General features: G+C 48.5%; 1 protein-coding gene across 4 annotated transcripts in view; it reads right to left on the bottom strand.

Moving 5' to 3' along the window:
• CYFIP1 (cytoplasmic FMR1 interacting protein 1) overlaps positions 1 to 24380 on the bottom strand; it is a 59984-nt gene extending 35604 nt beyond the window's left edge. For 2 of the 4 annotated variants that reach the window (XM_019753209.2, XM_088789305.1), the window contains exons 1-11: positions 24242 to 24380; positions 12744 to 12866; positions 12580 to 12669; positions 11355 to 11432; positions 10684 to 10785; positions 9638 to 9819; positions 7101 to 7197; positions 6843 to 6971; positions 5485 to 5589; positions 3927 to 4018; positions 1174 to 1291 (exon numbers count right to left, since the gene is read on the bottom strand). In XM_019753209.2, the coding sequence (XP_019608768.1) occupies positions 1174 to 1291; positions 3927 to 4018; positions 5485 to 5589; positions 6843 to 6971; positions 7101 to 7197; positions 9638 to 9819; positions 10684 to 10785; positions 11355 to 11432; positions 12580 to 12669; positions 12744 to 12860 (1110 nt within the window). In that variant the 5' untranslated portion in view covers positions 12861 to 12866; positions 24242 to 24380. Of the gene's footprint in view, positions 1 to 1173; positions 1292 to 3926; positions 4019 to 5484; positions 5590 to 6842; positions 6972 to 7100; positions 7198 to 9637; positions 9820 to 10683; positions 10786 to 11354; positions 11433 to 12579; positions 12670 to 12743; positions 12867 to 23923 lie in introns of all 4 variants that reach the window. The other 2 variants (XM_074317258.1, XM_074317257.1) reach the window with 2 other exon arrangements.
• Positions 24381 to 25842: the final 1462 nt, after the last annotated feature.

The following is a 25842-nucleotide window of genomic DNA, read 5'->3' as shown; positions in this document are numbered from 1 at the left end:
GCCGTCCAATTAACAGACAAATGAACAAAATGTGGTGTGTCCATACAATGGAATATCATTCAGCCACAAAACTGTTATAATTATAAACCATAAAACTGATATAAGGAGCCATAAAATAATTATAAAATTGATATGAGCTACAATATGGATGAACCTTGAAAACATTATGTTAGTAAAAAATGCCAGTCACAGGATCACGTATCAATTTATATGAAATGTGCAGAAGAGGCAAATGAAATGCGCACACAGAAAGCACACGACCGGGTCTGAATGGCAGGACGCAGACTGAAGGCTCATGGGTACAGATGGCTTTCGTGGGTACTGAAATGTTAAAAACTGGACTGTGGTGATGGTGCATAACTCACCGAATATACTAAAAAACTCTGAGTTGTACAATTGAAGTGGGTGGATCAGATCTCCATAAATGTCTAAAAATAAACTGAGCAAAGCATTCGAAGATACATCTCTTCCTCATTAAACCATCATCTTATTATTCTGCAGCTGACACCCAGACAGGAGCCACGCACACTCAAAGGCACTGATTGCGAGCGTACAAATCAGCTCTACTGTGTGTGAGCTGCCCATAATTCCCGGGGGGCTGCCCCCATCTCTATCCTCACAACTGTGCTGGCCACCCACCGGGGTGGCCACAGTGCCCGAGGCATCGGGCTGTCTGTCATTTTGGTTATATGATGACTCGTGTTTGGTGTGTGGGGACGGGGTGCACATCATCCTGCAATGGGGTTGGGCCAACGCACAAAGTTCCTCCCCCCAAATGTTAATGGTCCTTCTGAGAACCTCTGGCCTCAGGACGTCCTCTCTCCAGACAGGAAAGGGGCCACCAGTCAGGACCACTCCATTTCCGGTGCCCTCCCACGCCTGCACCTTCCCCCAGCAGCTAAGAACATGGGGCTCGACTAAGACAGCCACTGAATTCATGGTCTCTCCTCAGTCCTTTCTCTTGGGATCACTATTACGTTCCCTGAGAAAGAAGTTTTGTACAGCTGAACACATGCAGACAATGCTACCTGCTCAGCCTCGTCCATTACGATGGCCACCACTTAAGTGTCTGGCACTAATCTATGTTTCTGAAGCAATTACAGTCAGTACGTGGGCGCAGAGAGCACAGTGCCAGCGCAGGGCCCTGGGTGGCGGGCGGCGACGGGCACTGACCTCACTGTTGCTGTAGCGTGCCAGCTCGGAGATGAAGCGCATGTGGTCGTCACGGATCTGGGCCATCTGCTCGCAGACGTTGTACTGGGGGCTGCTGCTGGGCGATGCGCAGGTCCACCTGGTGGGGAAGTGCAAACGTGTCACCCCCAGGGGGCAAGGCTGGGGCAGCCGGGGACACACAGGACAGCCACCCACTGTGGGGGAGGCGGAGCCCTCAGGGAGGAGCCAGCCACCGGCCCCACGTCCCGCAGCAGGGGCTCTGCCCCACCTCCTCTTATCTGTGTTGGAAAAGTAATGCGAACCTCTCCTTCATTAAGAAGCTACTTTCTAAGAGACCGAGAGCGGCAGCTGACCGAGGACCCTGACACATCACTGCCGGCCCAAGCGGATGCTAGTCTACTACTCCTATGTGAAAGCGTAAGCTACAGTAGAAAGCAGGGCAGCCGGACTCGGGAACAAAACTCATCCTGACTGGGAGAGTTGAAAAGAGCCATCACCTGGAGGTTAGGTGGTGTGCACGACACCGTTCCAGCAGCAAACACACAACTGAGTGGGCAAGAAGTTTACTAAGAATGAAAACTGCTGGCGGTCTCAGGCAGGAAGCCCAGGCCCTGGGGTCAGTGGGCGGCTGCCTCGTGGGCAGCACCAACACGCACACGGCGTTTTAACGAAGGGAAGGAATGCAGTTCCCACTTGGTGAGAGGATGGGCGTGATGTCCCCTCTCTAACCTGATTCTGCTACAGGCGGGTGACACAGTTGTGCCTGCAGCTGCCACGGCAGCTCCTGGAGCCAGCGCAGTGAGCACGCACAGGTACAGCCCTGGCCCTGTGCCAGGTCCGCCCTCCACACACCCAACCCACTAACCCCGCAGGCCTCAAACAGCTCTTCCACCCGAGAGGTGGCTGCTGAACACGCCCACAATGACCAATTCAATGCTATCGACTTGCAGTAAATCATATTAAAGAAGACATAAGCTATAGTCATCGTGTCCCGATCTGTACCGATTTTGCCATTGCCTCTGCTCTGAACCTGTCAGGGTGAAAGCATTCTGTAAAGGCGTGCTTCTAGCTACAGTCGTCAAGTGGTTAGCATGAACTTGGTTATGGTGGGACTATTTACACCATGGAAACCAGCATAAACTCCAATCAGAGCCTGAGCTGGTGCTGAAGCAGGAAGAGGTTTTGGCTCCACACATGTAACTCAGATGGTGAGAAGTTGTCTGTTGGCCGCATAGCAGATATAATGGCAAATTTATTAGGAAATAAGTTAGCGCCGAGTTTGGCAAACGACAGCATAGGCCAAATGCTTCCAGAGTCTGTACGGCCCCAGAATGCACAAAATGGTTTTCACACTTTTAAGAAGTTGTTAAAACACAAAGAAGACGGTGCAACACAAACCACGTGTTTACAATTCAGGCTTGCAGAAAAAGTTTGCCAGTCTCCAAGTAAACACACCAAGACAGAAATGAGGTTTTCAAAATGACACTGGAGTTGTAGCAACGGGGTGGCTACAGGTATAGGTGTTTGGTGAAAGTCAACAAAAGCACCTGTGAGACTCACCTGGCTATTCGGAACTAGAATAAGTATTGTGTATTTATCATCTATAATTATGAGCTACAGACCCTTGATGGCAGGGGTTGGCCACCTGTCTCAGTATAGGGGCAGAAAGGAAATACTTTAGGATCTGTGGGCTATACTGTCACATCTGTCACCTTTTTTAAAAAACAACCCTTTTAAAAGGTAAAAACCGGGCCGGCCCAGTGGCTCAGGCGGTTAGAGCTCCGTGCTCCTAACTCCGAAGGCTGCCGGTTCGATTCCCACATGGGCCAGTGGGCTCTCAACCACAAGGTTGCCGGCTCCACTCCTCAAGTCCCGCAAGGGATGGTGGGCTCTGCTCCCTGCAACTAACATTGAACACGGCACCTTGAGCTGAGCTGCCAAGCTCCTGGATGGCTCAGTTGGTTGGAGCGCATCCTCTCAACCACAAGGTTGCCGGTTCGACTGCCGCACGGGATGGTGGGCTGTGCCCCCTGCAACTAACAACAGCAACTGGACCTGGAGCTGAGCTGTACCCTCCACAACTAAGACTGAAAGGACAACAACTTGAAGCTGAACGGCACCTTCCACAACTAAGATTGAAAGGACAACAACTTGACTTGGAAAATGGTCCTGGAAGTACACACTGTTCCCCAATAAAGTCCTGTTCCCTTTCCCCAATAAAATCTTAAAAATAAAAATAAAAAATGTAAAGACCATTCTTAGTTAGAGAGGTCTTACAAAAAAAAAGGCCTAGGCTGGATCTGGCCTGGGGGTGATGCTTTTGTAACCTGTAAGAGACCTGCAAACATCCCGCCCCACCCCCAAGCTGTTTGCTAAGCATTTACCTGCACACCTCTGGGCCCAGAAAATCTATTTACACATCTATATTCTCGACCAAAACTCTCTAGGATAAAGAAATCGCTCTGTATCTGTACTGACCAATATAACAGCCACTACCCATGAGATATCTGAAATGTGGCTGTTCTAAAGGAAAACAATGGCATTTTTTAATGAAGTTAAATGTAAACTGCCACATGGGGCAAGGGCTAGGGGATCCGGTATTCAGTTCCAGACCAGACAGCTGAGAATGTCAGAGGTGTCATCACGAGCTGAGAAAGGACTCAGAGGTGTCATCACGAGCTGAGGTAAGAGCGCATTTACAGAGCCACATGAGAACACTGCCGGACCGCTTCCTGAGAAGCTCATGCTCCTACCGAGATTTGTTCTCCTCATAGTGGGCGCTGGTCTTGATGTATCGCGCCAGTTCTATTTGCATGTCTCCGAACAGCGGAACCACCTGGAGCTGCTGTTGTCAAAGAACAAAGAAACAGTGTCATCATGTGTGTTCAGTCACAAACACATAATCACAAGAAGAATGAGTAATGCTAATAATTACTGTGGGTTGAAAGCTATCTCTGCAAATCATTTACTGGAAAAAAAGAGGTAAACAACTTCTACTTCACTTCAAAAAAAAAAGGAACAAAATACAAGTTAAGAACCAACATTCATAAAACCATTTCAAATACTAAAGTTGACCTAACTTTTGCTAGATCCATGGTCATAAAATAATCAACTGCATTTCTATCTACTAGCAACAATCAGAAAATGAAAATTTAAAGAGAAACAATTTGTAATAGCATCAAAAAATAAAAACATGTATGAACACATCAAACAAAATACATACAAGACCTCTAAGCAAAAATGCTACCAAAAATTCTAGAGAAAACTTTAAAGTTTTAAGTGAATGGAGAAATACATCAAGTTCGTGTGTTGGAAGACCTGGTATTTTTAAAGTCCCTCTCCTTAAATTGTCTGGAATCCCAGACAACAGTCCAGGATGATAAATGGTCTATGAGTAGTGCGTGTGGAAGTCAGCAAGCCCATTTATTCCCGAAGGTGAAGGGACGCTACACATGACGACCCTGAAGAACAGAACTTGGAGACTTCCTGGCGAGCAGACCTACCTACTGATAGAATGAACTGCATCAAAGTTGAGAAGCTCTATTCACCAAGTGACACCTTTATGACAGTGAAAAGGAGAGCCACGTAGGGGAGAATGCCCATACTTTAGAATACCTGTGTCCAACGAAGGACGTACCCAGGAAACATAAAGAGCGACAAATCAACAGGAGAAACGAGAGAACAAGAAATGTGAAGTGACACTTCAGTAGAGAACACAAAGGAAAAGCATGAAAAGTTATCAGGGAAACACCAACTAAACCACAAGGAAACGCTGGCCAACAAAACTTCAGTGACATACCCAGCCTCCGGATGCCCCCCTAAAAAGGAAACAAAGTGACAGTGGCAAGTGTGGGCCCGAACGTGGAGCAGCAGCTGGTGGGAACACCAGCCAGCACATCCATGAGGGAAGCCGTTGGGCTGTGTCCACTACCTGGGAATGTATGTGCCCGTGATGCCTGCCCTCTGGGTAAACGTCCCACAGAAACGTGCACACAAGCACTCCTCAGAGCAGCACTGGTCACCCCGCCAGCCCAGACACAACGTCTCATGTGTCACGACAGCATGCACAGAATCACAGCTGGCCTGCTGCACCACAGGGACAGTCTGTGAGTACAGCCACAGGCTCTCGTAGGGACGAGGAGGACACAGGGCATGACTCGAGCCCAGGCTACACCAACACAGGTGGGGTCAGCGCCTCTCAGGAGCAAGGGAGCCCTCACATCCCAGCACAGCTCATGGCACCAGCGCTCACAGCCAAAACTCAAACTGCACACACGTCAATACGGTGGTGCACGGAAACATGGAACTCACCTTGAAGTGCTTGTCAATTTTGGATAAGTTTATTCTTTTCTTGGCATCTAGTTTATAGATGTTGCTGACACTCCCATCCATCAGGTACAGACCAAACCCCATGACCTGGAAAACCCCAAAATGGCACATGAAACTCAGACCTGCAAGGTAAGCGACCCATATGTGCTTACACGCCACAGCTCATAATTGTGAAATGATATCCACTCTTTCTTCGAAAGGCAATTTTAAAAGCCCCCAGGAAACAGGCACTATTCCTCCCTTTGCAGCTACTGTGTTATGTGCCATTTCTTGTGGCTACTTCACTGTCCTCCCAGCACCTCTCCCACCTCCCCCTCATGTCAGCCACAGAGCAATGGTAAACGCAGATGGCAGATGGCCACAAGCACCCGTGGCCGGGGCTCCTGCAGCTGACGATGGCGCCCTCCAGCCCTGACCCCCACGGTGCTCTCGGTGGGGATGGTCTCAGGGCTGGGCCCACTCTCACAAGGACACCCAGCACAGGTCCCCCAGGGCTGCCCTCTGCACAGGGGGGGCAGCCGAGGGAAAGGAACGCAGAACCGCCTTCTCGCATCCCCAGTGAGAAATGTTGTTGAGAACCTCCCCAACTTGAAACACAGTAATAATGAAGAATATGGAGCATGGCCATGTTTCTTGACCAACAAAAGACTACTTTACTCATGGTGACAGTTTACAGGTGGTCCCCGACTTACAACAGGGCTACATCCTGATAAACTCATTCTAAGTGGAAAATACGTATTGTAAGTCGAAAATGCACTGAACCCGCCTAACCTTGTGCCCGTCTGTGCTCAGCCTCACCCACCACCTCAAACGTGCTGACACTACACTGGCCCAAGCCCCACAAGCTCACATGGCTTATCTCTGACCCAGGAGAAGCTCAACATTCAAAAACCAAAGTACAGTTTCTGCCCAATGTGTCTCACTTTTGCACCAAAGTTGGAAGTCCTAAATTGAACCATCTGTACTTAACTCCTAGGAATTACACACTTAACAGCAGAATCTGGTATAACCTCTGCTACGAATGGCTCAGGACCTCGTCACCCGAAGACACCTGCCCTGGGGGTGGCTGTGTGATCCACCTGGCACCGGCGCCAGCTCAGGACACACTCACGGGAATGTGTCGAGAGCCTGTAGCACAGGCTGCTATCCACACACACCCCCAACAAACACACACATCCAACACATACCCTAACCCTCCCCCCCACACACACACTCCCCAACACACACGACCCCCCAAGCGTGAGAATAAGACCAGGGTGGCACGAGCACTGCCGACAGTAATGAGAGCCAGCCTGTCACCCCTCTGTAGGGGCCCCTGACAGCCATCCCCACCCACGTACTTTGAGAAGCATGTGTTTCTCGCTGGGCGTCAGGTACATCCTGTTCTCGTAGTAATCCACGCACAGGTTCACGATGTCGGCCAGCAGCTCTTCATACCCAGGAATCACTTCAAGCTGCTGCTGCAGGGACTGGAACAGAGCCGGAGACCCTGTCACTGAGCGCCCCGGGCCCCGCAGTGCCCTGGCCCAGAGCACCGCTTCACACGTGTGGTCTTGGCCCCCAGGCCCCGCTTCCCCCGGCTCAGAGCCCAGCCTCACCTGTGTGATTTTGTTGTGGTTGGCCAGGAACATGGACAGATTCTGTGACTCCTGAATGGACTGTGGGTCCGCCATTTTCCGCAAAAACTGAGCAGCCCTTTGAAAGCAAAAACAAACCAAAAAAACCAGAGTTAATCAACCAATGTAATTAATGATTTTTTTCTTAAAGCCAGGAATTGAAGAGCACCTTGCTGTGCCTACAGTTATCTGTAGAAACGTGGGTCTTGGAAGCTGGTCACAATTTCAGCCTCCTGAACTTGTCCACCCTGGACGGCTGACAGACGTCCTCAGAGACGTGGCAGTGCCGCCTGCAGGCCAGAGTTCCTGAAGGGCCCCTGCACACCGGCCTGTCCCTGCTGCCCCCCGAGCACAGTGATGAAGATGGCCAGCACCGAGAACCCTCTGGGTCACCACACTTCCCACCAGTCAGGGACCACACACAGCTCTGGTGCCAAAGATCTGAGACAGAGTCCTGCTTCTGCCACCCACATGCAGCTCCACCTTGGACCAACCTCCTGTCTCCTCAGCCTCACTTATCACACCTGTGACAAACAACAGCTGTCTGTCCCACCCCCACAGGCCTGACAAAAGAGAGGGAATGGCACACACGGGACCTGTATGCCGAGGCCCATGACACTGCGAGGCCTTGCTGCGTCTCTGAGTCTCTTCAGAGCAGTGAAGTGGGTGTGAGGGTTCCACACATTTGGGTGGGTACCCCAAGACTTCAGGGCAAAGTGCCCAAATAATGACACATCTGTGCAACCAAGAACCCTGATGAAACTGATAGCTACCCCAACATCTCCTCCCCTGCTTCCTTAAAAATAAATCCCCAGCTCCATACAGCAGCCGAGTGCCGCATTTCCACATGACCAGCAGCCGAGCTGTGAGATACAATGAAAAGTGTTGCAAGGCAGTTGAAAGTGTATTTATAAGGGATAGGGCGGGCCCTTCTATTCTCCTTCCTTTCTGCTGACTGGAATGCAGAAATGACAGCTGGAGCTCAAGCAGCCATCTGGGACCATGAAGCAGCACGTGGAGACAGCAGGAGCCTTGGGTCCTGAACACTGGAACCCCTCCTCAGCTGCAGACCACCTACCTCAGGACTCTGCTGGTCAGAGAGTATGCAGTCTTATTTAAGTCATTGTTATTCCTATAGGTTTTTAAAAATTATATACAGTTAAAACTAGTACTGATGTGGTAACATTCCTTTTTAAAATGTCTACTTTATTAATTTGAGTGGTTGCTGAGAATAAGAAGAGAGCAAGGATAGTGTCATATTTTCCCCAAGCCTCACGATAACCATACAATTATCTTGGCATTGACACTCAGAAGAAGCTGTTCTGGAAGTTACCAGCTGGATGCAAATAAAAAGCGTGAGAGCTGGGAAGGAGGGGGTTACTGTCTGGGAGGTGAACTAACAGGGGGTCCCACACAGAGGTCCCAGGAAGAGGCTGCTGGAAGGAGCGAGGGGAAGCCCGAGGCCCTCTCTGCGCTCAGAGGCACCTCAGGGGTGGTGAAGACCCCAGCCAGCTACTGAAGGCGGTGCCTAGGGGCCCCCACAGCCTTCCACAGGGCAGCCCAATCTTTAAATTATTGTATAGACTGGACTTTGGAATAAAAGTGCTGTATGCTAAGAGAAGGAAAGCTTTTTGGTCGGAGAAAAAAGAACCCTTTGGAAATTAAAGCCCACTCATGCTGAGCACCTCCCCCATTTCCCTGACAAAGTCAGAAAGGCTGAGAAAGCTGCCCTGAGTCATGCAGGAGCTGCGCCAGGGTCTGGGCCGGCTCCGCCCTCCACCCCGAGTCACACACACGTGGAACTCCACAAACACTGCCATCACGTGGGGACCACTCCAGACGTTTCTCGATTTCCTAGATTTCTCACAACGTGGGCTTCCGTGCAGAGCTTCTAGCTGCTGAAAGCAATGCCTGCACTTATTCCGTACGAACAAGGCTCACAGTGTGGGTGGTCTGGCTCGACTCCCACTGCTGCCCCTTATCACACCTCAGCTTGGTGCTGTGTCCCAGTTCATTTTATTTTAAAGACACAGCAACAGTGGTATGGTTTTAGCTGCCACATAACTACAACCTATTCAGATGCTAGTAAAATGTCTTCCAATTTAATGCTACAGCTAAGATTCCTCATCTGGCAAAGGGAACATGGTCAGCACCTCACTCCAGCCAACCAGGCCTCCGACAGTACCGGGTACAGATTCCTAAAGAAAGTGAGACGACAGTGGGCTCTGCTCTGACCGCCCAGCTCCCCCTCACAGCCACCAACCAGCTCTCAGTGTTCCTGAGGCACGCACCATCCACACCCTCCTTGTCCAATTCTCTCTCCACAAGTTCTGTACATTCACCAGGAAAACCACCTGGAGGAGAGCTAGCACACGTCACCGGCAGGTAGCCTGGGCGCATGTACTCAAACAGTCCTGAGCCGGGCAAACAGCCACACGCAAGGACTTCGGCAGCTGTAGGCCGCAGCCCCCAGGCGCCCCGTCACAGCGTGCGCGAGCGCCCAGCTCCGCGAGGCCCACCTCTTGTAGGCCGAGTGGTCGTTCTTCACGCTGCACTTCATGTTCTTCAGCTCGTCCAGCACCGCGAACATGTTGATGAACTTGCCCAGGGTGATGAGGTAGGCTTCAGACACGAAGTCCTTCCTCCTCTCCGCGTGGCACAGGCGCCTCACCTCCCCACAGAAGCGCTCGATGGCGTTTCTCTGAGCAGAGAAGGGGGCAGAAAGGCGCTGTCAGTGCTGGGCCAGCTCCATGCCCAGTATCTGGAGTCACGTGACTCACTAATGAAAGACCCACCAAGTGAGACTTAAAGCACAGGGAAAGGCATTCGCTTCGTAAGTCATTTCCACATGTCCTTGCTCTGTGACAATCACCATTCATTTTGCACTTTACCAACTATGTCCCTAAAGAAAAGGAATTTTGTTGATTATTCCATCAAAGTTACTGAGTAAAACGCTCCAACGGAACGTCTATAAAGCATGTTTTAGCTCTCAGAGGTGAAGGGGGGAGCAGATTTTTCCTCTTGACAATTTTAAGATAAAACAAAAACTCATCTCCTAATAAGTTCTATCTTCTCCCTTTTTAAACGAATCTATAATAAAAACCTTCACATGTTTCCAAAGCACATATTTGAAAAGCCAGCAAGTCCCCTCCCTGTGGCCACTCTGCCTAACCAAAGGGCCAGAAGGGCCAAGGTCCGGGTGAGGGCCACTGGAGCGAGCGGTCAGGGTGAGGTTGAGAGAAAGAAAATACCTGAAAAACCAGACAAACCGAAAGTACACATTGGCAGAAAGACAAATGTACTTGGAACTGACAGAAAGCAATCTTCATGAGGGAAATACAACTTCACTCTCAAAGGACAAGACAGGTGAAACACCAGAGAGGTGTTTATCCTGAAGGGGCCAGCAAAGCTTTAAACTGTCACAGGCTTGGCTCTTTTTTATCTCAAAGCTGCTGTTGTTGCTTTAATTTACATGCACTTCGTTATTCTGAGGCCACGGTGATGCTGACAGTGGCACCATCCTACTCTTCTGCATTAAACTCCTAAAATTATTTTGCTCTTTTACCTGGAAGTACATAAAATTCATCAGTTTTGTGACCTCGGGCTCAAGGACCTCCACGGTTTTCTCATAAATTTCCACTCGATTAGGCTGCTCATTACATTTCACCTGGGAATAAACAAGTATGACATAAAGAGGATTTAACCCAACTAGGAGCGAGAGCTGGGGTCCCTGCCCGCTGAGGGGTAGAACTGGTGGGGTGGAGCTGGTGGTAACAAGGGCATGGTCAGGGTTGGGTGGGGATTGTGGTTTTGGGGGCGTGGCTAGGCGGTGGTGTGGGGGCGCGGCTAGGCGGTGGTGTGGGGGTGCGGCTAGGCGGTGGTGTGGGGGTGCGGCTGGGCTGTGGTGTGGGGGCGTGGCCTGGCTGGGCGTGTGGGGGCGTGGCTGGGGTGTGGGGGCGTGGCTGGGGATGGTGTGGGGCCGTGGCTGGGCTGTGGTGTGGGGGTATGGCCTGGCATGGCTGGGTCGTGTGGGGGTGCTGCTGGGCTGTGGTGTGGGGGCGTGGCCTGGCTGGGCGTGTGGGGGCGTGGCTGGGGTGGTGTGGGGCCGTGGCTGGGCGGTGGTGTGGGGGCGTGGCCTGACTGGGCTGATAGGGGCTGGTGCTGTGAGGGTAAGTTCTGGCTGCAGTGGTGGTGTGGGGGAATGGGAGGGCTGGGATGGGCGGGGCAACAGGGTACCTGCGGGATGGCCCGAGAGCAGCTCCTCCAGGTGTACAGCATGACGGCGTACTCTTGGCCCTCCTCCAGCATCTCATTCTGCAAAGGTACACAGAACAAATCTAAGGCAAGCAGAATAATCATAACAAAGGAGACGCCAAATTACTAAAATCTAAAGGCATAAACTATCCTGACTCTCCCTTGAGCAGCAAGCACCAGGCCCTGCCTGCTAAGAGACAGCTGTCAAGAAGCTGGTGACGCTGCAATGCAGTGGTGCAGCCGTCACGCCTACCCGAAACATCCCCATGGATCCTACAGGCTGGAGACGGGCATCAGTGACATATAGGCATCTCTGTGCAGGGCCAACACAGCCCAGGATAACATATCTGCCACAGCGGCTACACCTCAGCTCCACTCAACCCGAAATAACCTGAGGACAATGCAGACCTGGCTGGGGCGTGGGGACGCACACGGGGTCCTCACACCTCCCCAGCAGGCTGCAGAGATCCTCCTGCCAAGAGGAAGGCTGAGGCCCCTCTGCCATCCCAGTGCGGGACGAACAGCTAGAAGTGTTTCTGCAGCACGGACACCCACGGAGTATCCGTGAGGAGGGGACTGCCATCAGTTAAAACCTGTTTTAGTGTCTACTCTTTTCACATTGTTTCCTTTGGTAAAAATGGTAAGCACTGCATAAATATTTTTGAAAACATCAACTACAATGTGATAATGTTTTTAACATGCTTTAAAATATTCACAACCTTTGACCCAGTAACTTCACTTCCACAAATCTAGTCAAAGGGAATGATGTATTTCAAAAGATGTTCTTTATAGCATTTTTTTATTGTAAGAAAGAAAAGAAACTAAGTAAACATTCAAAAACAGTTACTCTAAAAAGTTTGTGAAATAATTAAAATACATAATAACAATGCAGTTTATTTATGCAATCTAAATCAGGAAATGCAGGTATGTGTACAGGTTATAAGACAGAGAGAAAATGGACTCCCTCAAAACGCTAACAAACAAAGGCTTTCTCTGGGCCCTTGATGCTATAAATTTGCAGAAAAAGCATGTATTGTTTTTATAATAAGGAAAACAAAGGCTTTTTTAAAAACATAAGGCATTTCATTCCCTTTCTTATCTTTTTCCTCACTGTGTGTCCTACCAAGATAATACTAAAATAGTGTATATGCGCCGCTGAGATGTGCCATTCCCACAGAGGAAACCAGAGAAACACTGATGGGATTACCATGCTGGAATGGACGGTCGCTTGTTCAATGTATCTTGCAATACCAGTGACAAATGCATTTCTATCTTCGAAGTTAGTGTTGAAATTTGGCTGAAAGGAAGAGAAAAGCCATCACATGGAGGTCGGCACTGCAGGCAGTAAGCTCCCGGTCACCCAGCACCCACCTGGTAGAGCAGGGAGGATGGTGGGGGCTCGATGCAGGGCTGCTGGTCGGGCAGAGGCAGCTCTTCCAGGAGATCCACGTTGGACAGCGCATCCTCCAATGTCACCTGAGCCGCCATCCTGGCCTAGAACAAAGCACAGAGCCCTCTGCACTGTGAGGAAGGGTGGCGGCACGCTGACAATCCTGCTAGGGTGTGGAAATCAGGCCGCCACTGGCCTGACCCCCTCCCGAGGGCACTGGGGAAGGTCATGGCCGGTCCCCAGGTTCTGGAGTCTCTCCCAGGGCTTGCTGGCAAGGGTGTCACGACACAGCCTCTCCAGGCCTCCCAGAGAGTCACGAAGTAGGGCACCTGGGCCAGCACACATGCTGCCATTTCCTGCCACCTTTCTTTCCCACCTTGGGGCCACTGTCTGACAACCTGAGGAGGCCACGTCCCCTCCAACACCATGTCTGCCCCAAGGAGACTGGCACAGCCCTGGAGGCGGCAACAGTGCTTCCCACCGTTTTTCCCAGCAGGGCTCCAAGCCAGGGACTCCAGGAGTACAGGCTCAGCCTGCAGGGACTAAGGTGAGGGTCGGTCGGGGCTGTTAGCAGGGCACTGAAAGCACAAACTCCCAGGCTGAGCAGACAAGCACAGAAATGGAGACAACGGCATCCAAATGCGAGAGGACTCGGCCCAGTCCAGCCAGCCTCGCTGAAGGCTGTTCTGACCCTGGATGGACACAGGCAGTGGCTCTAACCCCAGATGAGACGTACCACGCAGCTCTAACTTCACACAGGACATGTGGGGCAGTCCCCACTGGACAGGACACTCGGGGCAGCTGAGCGTGCCGAGAAGGGAAGAGCAGCAGGCTGGCTAGAGGAAGACACTGACAGGAGAACCAGCCGCCCCTCCAGCCCTGGGCCCCAGACAAGAAGCAGACGCGGAAGTGTGCAATGGGGGAGGAGGGTGCTGTCACCAAACCCCGGGCACTGGCTGGAGCAGCAGAGGGGACCCAAAAGCCCTGCAGCCGTGTGGAGAGAAAGCAGCTCGGAAGACCAAGTGCGTAGAGCTGCTCCTGAGCATCAGGCCCACCTCCAAGCTGCGTGGGGCGGGCCCCTCACACCCCCAATCTCTGAGACCACAGTCAGGTCCCACATGGCCATGGGTGGCACACCAGGGACAGGCCCAAGTGGCACTGCGAAGGCTCTGAGAAAAAAGTGCCACTGCCACAACACACAGGAGACATGTTGCAAACACAGCCTAAATCGTCCAGGTTGCCTGCCAGCTAAAACAAAAAATCAGCATTCTCCTAAGGACTTAAACAAGACCTGGAGCCTCACATCATGAAATTCAAAATGTCCAGTTCAATGTAAACTAATCAGCTCCCAGAGAACCAGGAATGTCTCAACTCCTGTGGGAACGATGAACACCAGGTAAAAGCACCGAGATAAAGCAAATGTTACAATTACATCCCAGACTTTAGAGCCACTATTAAAGTGCACAAACAGTGATAAAACTCCCAAACAGAAAGAAAACACTGAAAGTGAGCAGAACAGTAAAAATGAAAGACAAAGACCAGCTGTAAATCAGGAGTCCCACAGCCGCCTCCTCGGGATCCATTAATTTGTTAGAACAGCTCACAGAATTCAGGAGAAACATTTCACTTAACATTTAACAACAGACTCAGGAACAGCCAGATGGACACTGGGAAAGGACACGGAGCTTCCTTCCATGCCCACTCTTCCCAAATGTCCATGTGCTCATCAACCCAGAAACTGTGAATGAAGCATGTGCTTTGGGGTTTTACAGAGGCTTCCTTACATATAAGTAGGTCTGTTGATTAAATCACTGGCCTCTGGCAATGGACTCAACCTCCAGTCCTTCACCCCTCCCCAAGGTCAGGGGAGGGGACTGAAAGTTATGACGTTCTCATCACCTGGGTAGGCCTCCAGGTAACCAGACCCCATTCTTTGGGGCTTTCCAAAAGTCACTTCATTAACATAAACTCAGGTGTGGCTGAAAAGGTTTGTCATGAATATCAAGACACCTTTATAGCTCTTATCACTTAGGAAATTCCAAAGGTTTTAGCCCTCTGCCAGAAACAGATGAAGAGCAAATATATTTATTATAAATCACAATATCATAGGCCCTCACCAGAACCTGACCGTGCTGGTGCCCCGACACTCTGATCTCAGATTTCTAAGCCTCCAGAACTGTCAAAAATAAAATTCTGGGGCCGGCCTGGTGGCTCAGGAGGTTAGAGCTCCGTGCTCCTAACTCCGAAGGCTGCTGGTTCGATTCCCACATGGGCCAGTGGGCTCTCAACCACAGGGTTGCCAGTTCAATTCCTCGAGTCCCGCAAGGGATGGTGGGCAGCGCCCCCTGCAACTAAGATTGAACATGGCACCTTGAGCTGAGCTGCCTCCCAGATGGCTCAGTTGTTGGTTGGAGCGCGTCCTCTCAACCACAAGGTTGCCGGTTCAACTCCCGCAAGGGATGGTGGGCTCTGCCCCCTGCAACTAGCAACGGCAACTGGACCTGGAGCTGAGCTGCGCCCTCCACAACTAAGATTGAAAGGACAACAACTTGACTTGGAAACAAAAAAAAGTCCTGGAAGTACACACTGTTCCCCAATAAAGTCCTGTTCCCCTTCCCCAATAAAATATTTTTTTAAAAAATAATAAATAATTAATTAAATAAAATTCTATTGTTTATAAGCCAAAGGGGGGGGCAGTTTAACAGGAATATAATACAATGATTTGCAGAACTAAATGTAAACATATCAATAACTACTGTGATCATAAATAGTCTAAACACCCTCATTAAGACAGACATTGTCAGAGAGGATAAAACAATCCTGATCCAACTACAGTCAAGCAATACGTAACAGGATTGTTCTGATAAGTGTCATTAGGACTCCGTTGCGACGTCACACAGTGCACTCATAGGCGAGACCAGATGACACCACAAACGCGAGTAATGCATTGTGCCACTACACTATGACGTCACCGGGCAAAAAGAATTTTCCTGCTCCATTATAATCTTATGGGACCACAGTTGTATACGTTCTCTGTAGTTGACCGAAACGTTATGTGGCACGTGACTGTATATACCAGCGACAAGAAACACACTTCAAATACAACACAGGTAGGTTCAAAGGAGAAGGGCAAAAGTGCACCATGGAAGCACCATCAAAAGCTGGAGTGGCTAAGGGAGTGGTAAACTTCAGAGCAAGGAAATTACCAGGCTAAGGAGGCACATCTCATTAGGATAGAAGGGCATGTACCACGGAGACAGAGCAATGACAAATGCATGCACTGACAGGAGAGCTTCAGAGGACAGCAAGCAAATACTGCCAGACCAGAGGAGAAGGAAACCACAAGTGCAGCAGGAGCTGCGAGAGTTCTGTCACCGACTGGAAATCAGCAGGAACAGGGGAGCTGAACATGGCAGGGACCAACGGACCTAATTGGCATTTACAAAACTCTGCCTGACAATAGCGGAATATCTATTCTGTTTGCTTCTAACTATAAATTTAAAATGTAGCAGATATTTTTCAAAATACGTGGTATTTTTAAAAATAAGGAATACAGCCTTTTTCCTTTCATTACCAACTTCCTTCTATCGTCACAACTTCCTGGTCCACATACTCAAGAAAGGAGAGGCCCAGGACAGTGAGAGCACAGAGCCTAGCCTGCGTCTGCCCTGCAGAGTCAGCATGGGGAGCTCCAGGGGTGTCCATGCAGGGCAGCTCAAAACTGACAGCTTCCAAGGAGCCAGGCTGCAAGATGAGAAGCCTCCTGCAGACCCAGCCCCGAGTCCCGCTTTCCTCCCTTTTCAGGGCCCAAGCCCAGACTACGTCAGGAGTGGCCTGGGGCTCATACAGTTCCTACGTGCCTCCCCACCCCACTGATCAATCAGAAAACAGGTTGGGCCAACCACTCTGAGACAGCCATACAGCCCACGTGACGAGAGGCTGAGACCACCTGCAGCACAGCAGGGTCACAGAAAGGCTGTGTCAATTTCTGTCGTACCCAAGAAAAACACCAAATGCTCAACTCATTTCAGATCAGTGTTTAAGGACATTCCGGCAAGTGGTTTCTAACCACTGTGGACTGCACCATGTAATGCTGTGATGTGATGGCAGGGAACACGGGGCAGCAGTGTTTTTCCTAACAAGGAAGAGCAATGAAACCTCTGTGGTGGCCACACACCTAGCCCTGGGCCGGTGTCCTCAAGGAGCAGTGGGAGCCCACGGCTCTGAGGGGAGGGCTCATCGGCACCCCATTATTGAGGGCCAGCCTGGGGGATTGAGGAAGCTTGACAACACTGAGTTTTAACTACACGAACTGCTATGGGCTGAACTGTGCCCACCCCCCCAAATCTGTACACTGAAGCCCTAATCCCAGGACCTCAGACTGTGACTATGGGGGACGGGCCCTTACAGGGGTAATTAAAGTAAAATGAGGTCACTGGGCGCCTAATGCAACACGGCTGGCGTCCTTAGAAGACGAGGAGCTTGGGACACAGGCAGGCACAGAGGGGGCTTCCAAGGAGACAGGCTGCAAGATACGAGGACCATGAGCTGAGGAGAGAGGGGTAACCTCAGGAGGAACCAACCTGCTGACACCTTGATCTGGGATGTCCAGCTTCCAGAACTGAGAGAAAATAAACTTCTGTGAAGTTACCCGGTCTGTGGTACTTTGTTACAAGAGCCCTAGAAAACTAATACACAAACCCTCTGGAAAGGTTTTGTTCCTGCAAAGATGCTGGGATGGAGGAAGTCAGGGGTCCTGGCAATGCCAGACCCACTGCAAAGAACAGTGCCTACCAAGTTTGGCTAGTGGAGTATCTGAGAGGTGATTATAAATTACAAGTACGCTGTTTTCAAGGTCCTAGTAGCTATCACAGTCCATCTGTCTTATTCACAGCCAAAATAATTTGAAAGCCACAGTCCAAGGCCCATCACTTCTGTCCCTACAGCCATGCACGAATGCGAGGCCACCGTGATAAAGCTGAATGGGGAGCAACCCGTTAACTGAATGCCCAATGAGCTTCTCGGGCACAGCACAGATGCACCCCAGGCTCAAACCAACACAGTGGGAAAAACAGATCCCTACTTTCTTGAGACCATGTTCTGAGAGGACTTGAACACAAAAAAATTCAAACAAACGCGAATCGTATCCCTGGAATGCTCTGAAATCCTGCTAGAGAAGGTGAAATGGGGCCAGAGCTACTGCGTGTGAGACGACATCGGCACATTATCCATCTGATGTGAAAAAAAACGGTGAAAAGATATTCCATGTTCATGGACTAGAAGACTTAATATTGTTAAAATGACAATATAACCCAAAGCCATCTACAGATTCAATGCAATCCTTCTCAAAATCCCAACAGCCCATAGAAAAACCCATCCTAAAATTAATACAGAATTTCAAAGGACTCAGAAGAGCCAAAACAATATTTAAAAAGAACAACAAAGTTGGAAATCTCACACGTACTGATTTCAAAATTTATTATAAAGCTACAGTAATCAAAACAGTGGGGTACTGGCATAAAGATAGGCACACGGACCAACGGAAAGCAGAAAGCCCAGAAACAAACCCTTGCATATACGTTCAAATGATTTTCCACAAGGGTGCCAAGACCATTCACTAGAAAAAAAGATAGTCTTTTTAACAAGTGGTGCTGGGAAAACTGGATAGCCACATGCAAAACAACTGAACTGGACCATTACTTTATACACTATAAACAAAAGTTAACTCAGATAAATAAAAAACCTAAACATGAGTTAAAACTACAAAACTCTTAGAAGAAAACACATGGGAATTCGAAATAACACTGGATTTCACAGTGATTTCTTGGATATGACACCAAAAGCACTGGTAACAAAAGAAAAAAAATGGATAAAATGAACATGAAATTTTACAACTTATATACCTGAGGACATTATCAAGAGAGTGAAAGGACAACCCACAAAAAGGGAGAAAATATTTGCAAATCACATATTTGATAAGGGATTGCTGTCCAAAATATGTAAAAATTCCTATAATGCAACAACAAAAACACTAACAACATGATTGAAAAATGAACCAGGAGGGGCAGCCAGTTGGCTCAGTTGGTTAGAGCGCAGTGTTCATAACACCAGGTCGCCAGTTCGATTCCTACATGGACCAGTGAGCTGTGCCCTCCACAACTAGATTGAAAACAACGATTTGACTTGGAGCTGATGGGTCCTGGGAAAACATACTGCTCCCCAATATTTCCCAATAAAAAAAACAAAAACTGAATAGACATTTCTCCAAAGGCAAAAAAGTATATGAAAAGATGCTCAACATCACTAATCACTTCAAAAAGGCAAATCAAACCCAGAATGAGATACTATTTCACACCCATTAGGATAGATATTACAAAAAAAAACAAAACTCCAAGGACACAAGAAGAAAATTTCTAACTTTCTAACAAGAGTTGTTGAGGATGTGAAGAAAATGGAACTTTGTGCATTGCTAATGGGACTGCTGGTGAAGCTGCTGTGGAAGACAGTATGGAAAATCCTCAAAAAAACTAAACACAAAATTGCCACATGATCCAGCAATTCCACCCAAAGAATCGAAAACAGGGTCTCAGAGGTATCTGTACACCAATGTTCATAGCAGCACATTACAGTAAAAAGCACAAACAACACAAGGGTCTATCAACAGATGAATGTATAAAGAAAATATGGTATTTTACAATACCTTATTTATATATAATACGATAGGATATTATTCATCCTAAAAAAGGAATTAAATTCTGATACATGTAAAAAAAAAAAAAAGGATGACTTTGAAGACATTAAGTGAAAAAAGCTAGACAAAAAAGGACAAATATTGTATGATTCCACTTATATGGAATCTGGAATAGTCAAGTTCATAGACAGAAAGTAGAATGGTGGTTCCCAGAAACTGGGGGAATAAGGGGCTGCAGAGTTAGTGTTTAATAGGCTCTGAGTTTCAGTTTGGGATGATGAAAAAGTACTGGAGATGGATGGTGATGATGGTTGCAATATAATATAAATGTATTTAATGCTACTAAACTGTATACTTAAAATGGCTGAAACGGTAAATGTTGTTATTTATATTTTGTAGTAAAATAAAATCAGGTAGGATGATTTCCCCCAATTTATTTTTGTTTTTAAACTTTTTTTTGGTTATTCTAGTTTATTTTCCCTGCCATATAAATTTTACAATCACCTTGTCTTTTATCTATTAAAACATCCTGTTGAGGTTTCTTAAAAAATTAAACTTTATCTTATGACCCAGCAATAACACTTCTAGATTTCTACCCAAGAGAAATATGTCCACATAAAGACTTGCACATGAGTCTTCATAGCAGCATTATTCACAACAAGCAAAAAGTAAACACAACCAATAGTTCACCATCTGGTGAATGAATAAACAAAATGAGATAGAGCCATAAAACAGAATGCAATGCAACAAAAAGGAATGAAATACTGATACATCCTACAAGGAATGAACTTGAAAAACATTATGCTAAGTGAAAGAAGCCACACATAAACACCACAAATTGTATACTTTCGTTTATGTTAAATGTCCAGAAAAGGCAAATCTATAAGAGACAGAAAATAAATTAATTAGCTGGAACAAGGTTTAAGAATGGCAATTACCTGTAAAAGGTCACAAGGGACCTTACTGGGGTGATAGGTATATTCTAAAACTGGGTCATGGTGACAGCTTCTCAACTCTGCGAATCTACTAAAAATCACTGTACACTTAAAGTAGGTAAATTTTATAGTATGTACCTGTAAAATAGGTTGTTCAGCAAAGTTGTTTAAAATATTTTTTGCTGGGGCATTTGCCTGGAATTGTGTTAACTCTATAGATCAAGTTGGAGACAAGTGACATCTGTACTATGCTGAGTGTTCCAAACCACAGCCACAGTTGCTTCTCCATTCATTTACATGATCTTAACGGCATTCATCAGTATTTTGTCATTTGTAGCATAGCATACAGATTCTGTACTTCTCTTATCAGACTTATACCTAACTATTTGATTTTTTTTGAAGCTACTGAAAATGGTAGTTTTTAAAATTTTACTTTCTAATTGTACATTGCTAGTATATAGAAATTAGATTGATTTACATGTGCTGACTTTGTTATTCTGTGATCTTACTAAGCTCACTTACTTGTTCTAACAGTTATTTTATAGATTCCTTGGATTTTCTGTAGATAATCATGTCTTCTGCAAATAAGGAGTTTTATTTTCCCTTTCCTTTCATTTCTTTTTCTCATGTTATTGCACTGACTATAATAAAGTTTTTAAATTAAGTAGATGTAATTAATCCATTCTATACCTGTGGCTGCTAGGGGGTGTCAGGCAAAAAACAAACAAACATGAGAATAAATGGGATAGGTTGGTTACTTAAAATCTCACACTATAAAATTTCACCATATAAATTTCACACTATAAAATACATTTTCCTAATGTAAAAGCTTTAGAAAACAGCACTAATAGTAACTGTCTCTTACACAGTACTTTTCCTATATTATCTCATTTGATCTTCCCAACAACCTAATATACTTTTTCTACGTTACTGAATTAGGAGAATGGGGCAAGATAGGCCAAGCAACAAGCCCACCTGGGCTCAAGTGGTCATGGTGGAGCACACGTCTTGTCAGGACCCAACTTGATCTTACCTGCCCACATTTCCTCCCACTGGCTAGTTGGGCAACGGGGGCATTGACTGAGCTGACTTCTCTATAAGCTAGTGTTAGTGAAACCAGCTCAAAAGCCAGGACACAGACAGTCACACAGTGAGAGGGCAGAGGGCACACTGGCCCCCATGGGGAGCCACCAGGCAGGTGCTCCTGGAGTGGTTCTGAGCCAGCACAAGCACAGTACCTTCAGAGAATCACGGGTGAGTGACTCAGTAAGTGTATGAGGTTCAGGTCCCAGGGTTTAACATTTTGGGGAAAGTATTTTTGGCAGCTTCCTTCCCATTTTTAACTTGGAGTGTGCAAGTCAGCTGGTCGGGGTCAAAATCTGGCTTTGCCACTTACCAGGCATGTGAACTTGGACACATACTTCACCACTCTTTGTCAATTTTCTCAACCACAAAGTGGGAATAATAATTACACCTACCTTTGATGGCTGTGAGAATTAGTATGCAAAGTACAGAACAGGAGGTAGTAAACCTCCCGTCCATTGTTTCTCTAAAGTTTTGCTGGAACATGACCACGCCCATTCATCACATATCTTCCATGCTGCAGGTGCTACAACAGCACAGGTAGTTGTGACAGAAACCATATGGCCCACAAAGCTGTAAATATTCACTATCTGGCCCTTCCCAGGAAAAGTCACCCTGGCTTAAAACAATGCTAGATCCAAGCAAGTACTCAAGAAATGTTAGCTATTATTTAAACCCCAACTCACTTCCAGAACGCCAAACCTGAGTATATGCACAAAGATACTGACAAAAGCACTGATTATGGTGGTGACAAATGCAAAATAGCAATGTCAATTTAATCAGGAGGCTGATTAAACCAATTACAGTTTGTCTGTGCTATGGAGCACCATGCAGCCATTAGAAAGAATGAGGGAAATCTGAGTATATATACTGGCTATGCCAACATGTGAAGCTCTCCAAGATCTTTCAGTGAGCAAAGGTTTTCAAGTGAAAAGGTCTGAGGATATATGTAATATAATCTCATTATGTTACCAAAACACACAAAAAAACACCTAAAAAGGCTGTATACTAGAACAGAAGTGTAGGGGGGAATTTCGCTTTTAGTATAAGCAGTTCTACACTGTTTAAATTTCTTAATGAGCTGGAGTTTCTGTAATTTTTCTCATGACTTAAAAATCATATTTGAATCTCTCAGGTTGTAGCTAGAGGTACACTTTTCAAACTTTTATGTCTGCAACCATCAGGGGCAAACTAGGGTATGGATGAATCCTAAATGAATTATGTTAATAAACTAAGCCAGACTCACGTAGGGCATTTTGGAAAAGCAAAACTGTAGGAATGGTGAACAGCTCAGAGGTTGCCAGGAGTTAAAAGTGGAGGGGTGCCTACAAAGGGACAGCATAAAGGAATTTTGGGGGTAATGGAACTGTTCTGTATCATGACTGTGGTGCGAGTCCCAGGACTCTATGTATTTGTCAAAACTCATTGAACTGGGGCGGCCGTTTGCTCAGTTGTTTAGAGCACGGTGCCCTTAAACAAGGTTGCCATTGCCAGTTGGATCCCTGCATGGGCCAGTGTAAGTGAGCTGTGCCCTCCACAACTAAATTGAAACAACTACTTGACTTGGAGCTGATGGGTCCTGGAAAAACACACTTAAATAATAATAATAATAATAATAATAATAATAATAAACATTTTAAATAAATAAGTAAATCATTGAACAGTACACCAGAAAGTGAATTTTACCATGCGTAAATTTAAAAATAAATTCAAATACACATTCCAAAAAAACCCACAAAACCTTGGGGAGTAGATGCTCTCTGCGCCACCTACCAGCACACAAACACAAGCATTAACACAGGAAACTGCCACCGCAGTTCCCTGCTTGCCTCACTCACAGCTGATCCCGCCAGGGAGCGCGAAGCGTGGAACTACCGAATTCCTACAACGCACACCTGCGCGGCCCAGGTTTCCTCACAACGTGCTTCTTGGGGCTCTGCCTGCGCAACTCTCCACACCGACAACCACTAGCGACCTGCAGGCATGAGGGACCGCGCCCGGGGGACCCTCGCCGCCCCGGCACACGAGCCCGCAGCATCAGAGCAATCTGGACAGGCCCTTCTAGCGCGATCACCAAGCTGCCCCGAGTGGGTGACGGCGGAGAAGGGCAGCAATCTCAGCTACGGCGCTGCTTCAGTCAGAAGCATGTCTCAGAAAACGGTCCAGAACCCACGCTGGGGTCACAAAGCTTCGCGCAGGGCACGGTGCGGCGGGGCACACGCCCGCCGCCCGCCACAGGGAAGAAACGCTCCCAGACGCGCGGGTCCCCAGGCCGGGGGCCACGCCGCCGCTCCTGTGCCGTCTACACAGCACCCTGGCGTGGACGCGGCCGACGCCTCTCAGCTTCGAACCACTCCCGAAGCCGCGTCGCCGCGCGGCTCTCCCACCTTCTCCCACACTCGGCGGCAGACGGTGCCGCGGCGACGGAGCCCCGAACCCGCAGTCCAGGGACCTGCAAATGGCTTCCCGGGCCGGTGTCCGTTGGCGGCCCGGGCCTGGTCGCACGGCCGCAGTGCAATCCGTCTGCTCCAGCTTCCCAACGCTAACGGCGACCCCGCGGCGTCGCCCTCGCACCGGAGCTCCGACACGCTCGGGGCCGGACCCCGGGCCAGGCTGCCCGGCGGCAGGCGGACCCCCGAGGCCGTGCCGCCGGGCGGCCGCTCCGCGCAAGACCGAGATCGGGCCGCCGGCGGGTCTGGTGCCGGCCCGGTTCCGATGGTGGCTCGGAGCCTGCGGGTGGCGGGCGGGTGGGCGCGGTGGCGTTCCTTACCAGGGTCCGCGGCGGCGCCTCGGGGGTCCGGGAGGCCCGGGACTTTCCTGTGGGAGTGAGTCACCCGGGCGGGCCGGGAATGCGCCAGGAAGCGCGCGCCTCCGCCCCTTCCTCCCCGGGCGCGGGCTCTCCGGGATCGGCTCTTTCCTCCCGTTCCGCCCTCCTCGGCTCCGCTCCTTCCTCCGGCCCCGCCCTTCTCGGCTCCGCCCCTTCCTCCGGCCCCGCCCTCATCGGCTCCGCCCCTTCCTCCGGCTCCGCCCTTTCCTCCCGGCGCTCTTCCCCGCGCTGGTCCGCATCCCGGCCCGGTCCTGCTCCGCGCGAGGCGTGGGAGGCTAGAGGGGCTCCCGAGCGGTAGTGGCCGCGCTCCTCTCCTCCTGCCGACGGCCGGCTTGGGCCATCTCGGCTCTGCGGGGGTCTGCATCCTGTCCTGGGGCTCAAGGGGCGGCTTTTGGTGGGACGAGGTGCACAAGACAGAGAGACAGCGAACGCGCGCCGTCGGAGCCCCATGGCCAAGGAGGAGACAGTGACGTTCCCCGCAGAGATCGCATCTGCACAAGGGGTGAACGCGTGGCCAGGCTTGTGGGAATGGCCTTGAACAGGACCCAAAAAACAATCTCGAGAGAGGCCAATTAAGTGACATGTGGGAATGCTGAATGGAGTGAGCTTGTCACACGCAGGCTTAAACTTCCCTCCGGGTGCTGAGGCTCGTCACGTGCATGAAAACCACAAGAGGTCTCATTACCCCTGCCTGTGCTCTGGATAATGCAAAAACTGACAACAGATGGATGCTGCTGGACCAAATCTACGAACTGCCTCAATATTCAGAAGACACTTTCTCTATGAGCACCGAGATCCCTGCACTGCCACTGACAACAAGGCTCTGAGTGACTTCTGGTCCCAGCCCACACATTTCCAGTCAGCAGAAAACGGCTTCTCTCTGCCCAGGGCTGAGTCTCAAAGTTAGATTCCAAGGGTTTGGTAAACTGTAGGTGAAGTGACAATACAAATTCAAGGTATATTGTGATATTTTTAAAAAACGTAATCCCCAGAGGGAGTAAAAAAAAGAGGAATAGTTAAAAATCCAAGAGAGGAAAGAAAATGGAATGCTAAAATATACTCAATCCAAACAAAGAAGGAACAAAAAGCACACAGGACAGTCAAAAGCACATGCTGTTTGGCTCAAATCCACCCACAACTAAGACTGAAAGGACAACAACTTGACTTGGAAAAAAAGGCCTGGAAGTACACACTGTTCCCCAATAAAGTACTGTTCCCCTTCCCCAATAAAATCTTTAAAAAAAAAAAAAAGGGGGGGGACATTTGATAAAAGTAAGTGGATCAATTCATCAAGAAAAAAATTTTTAGTGTGTATACACCAAATAAGCTTTGAAGTACTTGGGAGAAAATGACAGAATCAGAAGAAATACTTAAATACAACTCATAATTACAGACTTTAACACTCCTCTCTTAATAATTGATAGGACAGGCAGACACAAAGATAAATGAAGCTACAGAAAAAATTTTGAAGCATTAACCTATTTGACTTAAATAGAACCCCCACAAAACAATACGGAATACATTGTATTTAATGAAAGATTTCA

Source organism: Rhinolophus sinicus, chromosome 13 (assembly GCF_057876585.1).
Source record: "Rhinolophus sinicus isolate RSI-liver-muscle chromosome 13, RSI-T2T, whole genome shotgun sequence".
In the NCBI taxonomy this organism is placed as follows: domain Eukaryota; kingdom Metazoa; phylum Chordata; class Mammalia; order Chiroptera; family Rhinolophidae; genus Rhinolophus; species Rhinolophus sinicus.
Note: the sequence above shows the minus strand (reverse complement) of the source record. Positions and strands in the feature narration are given on the sequence as shown.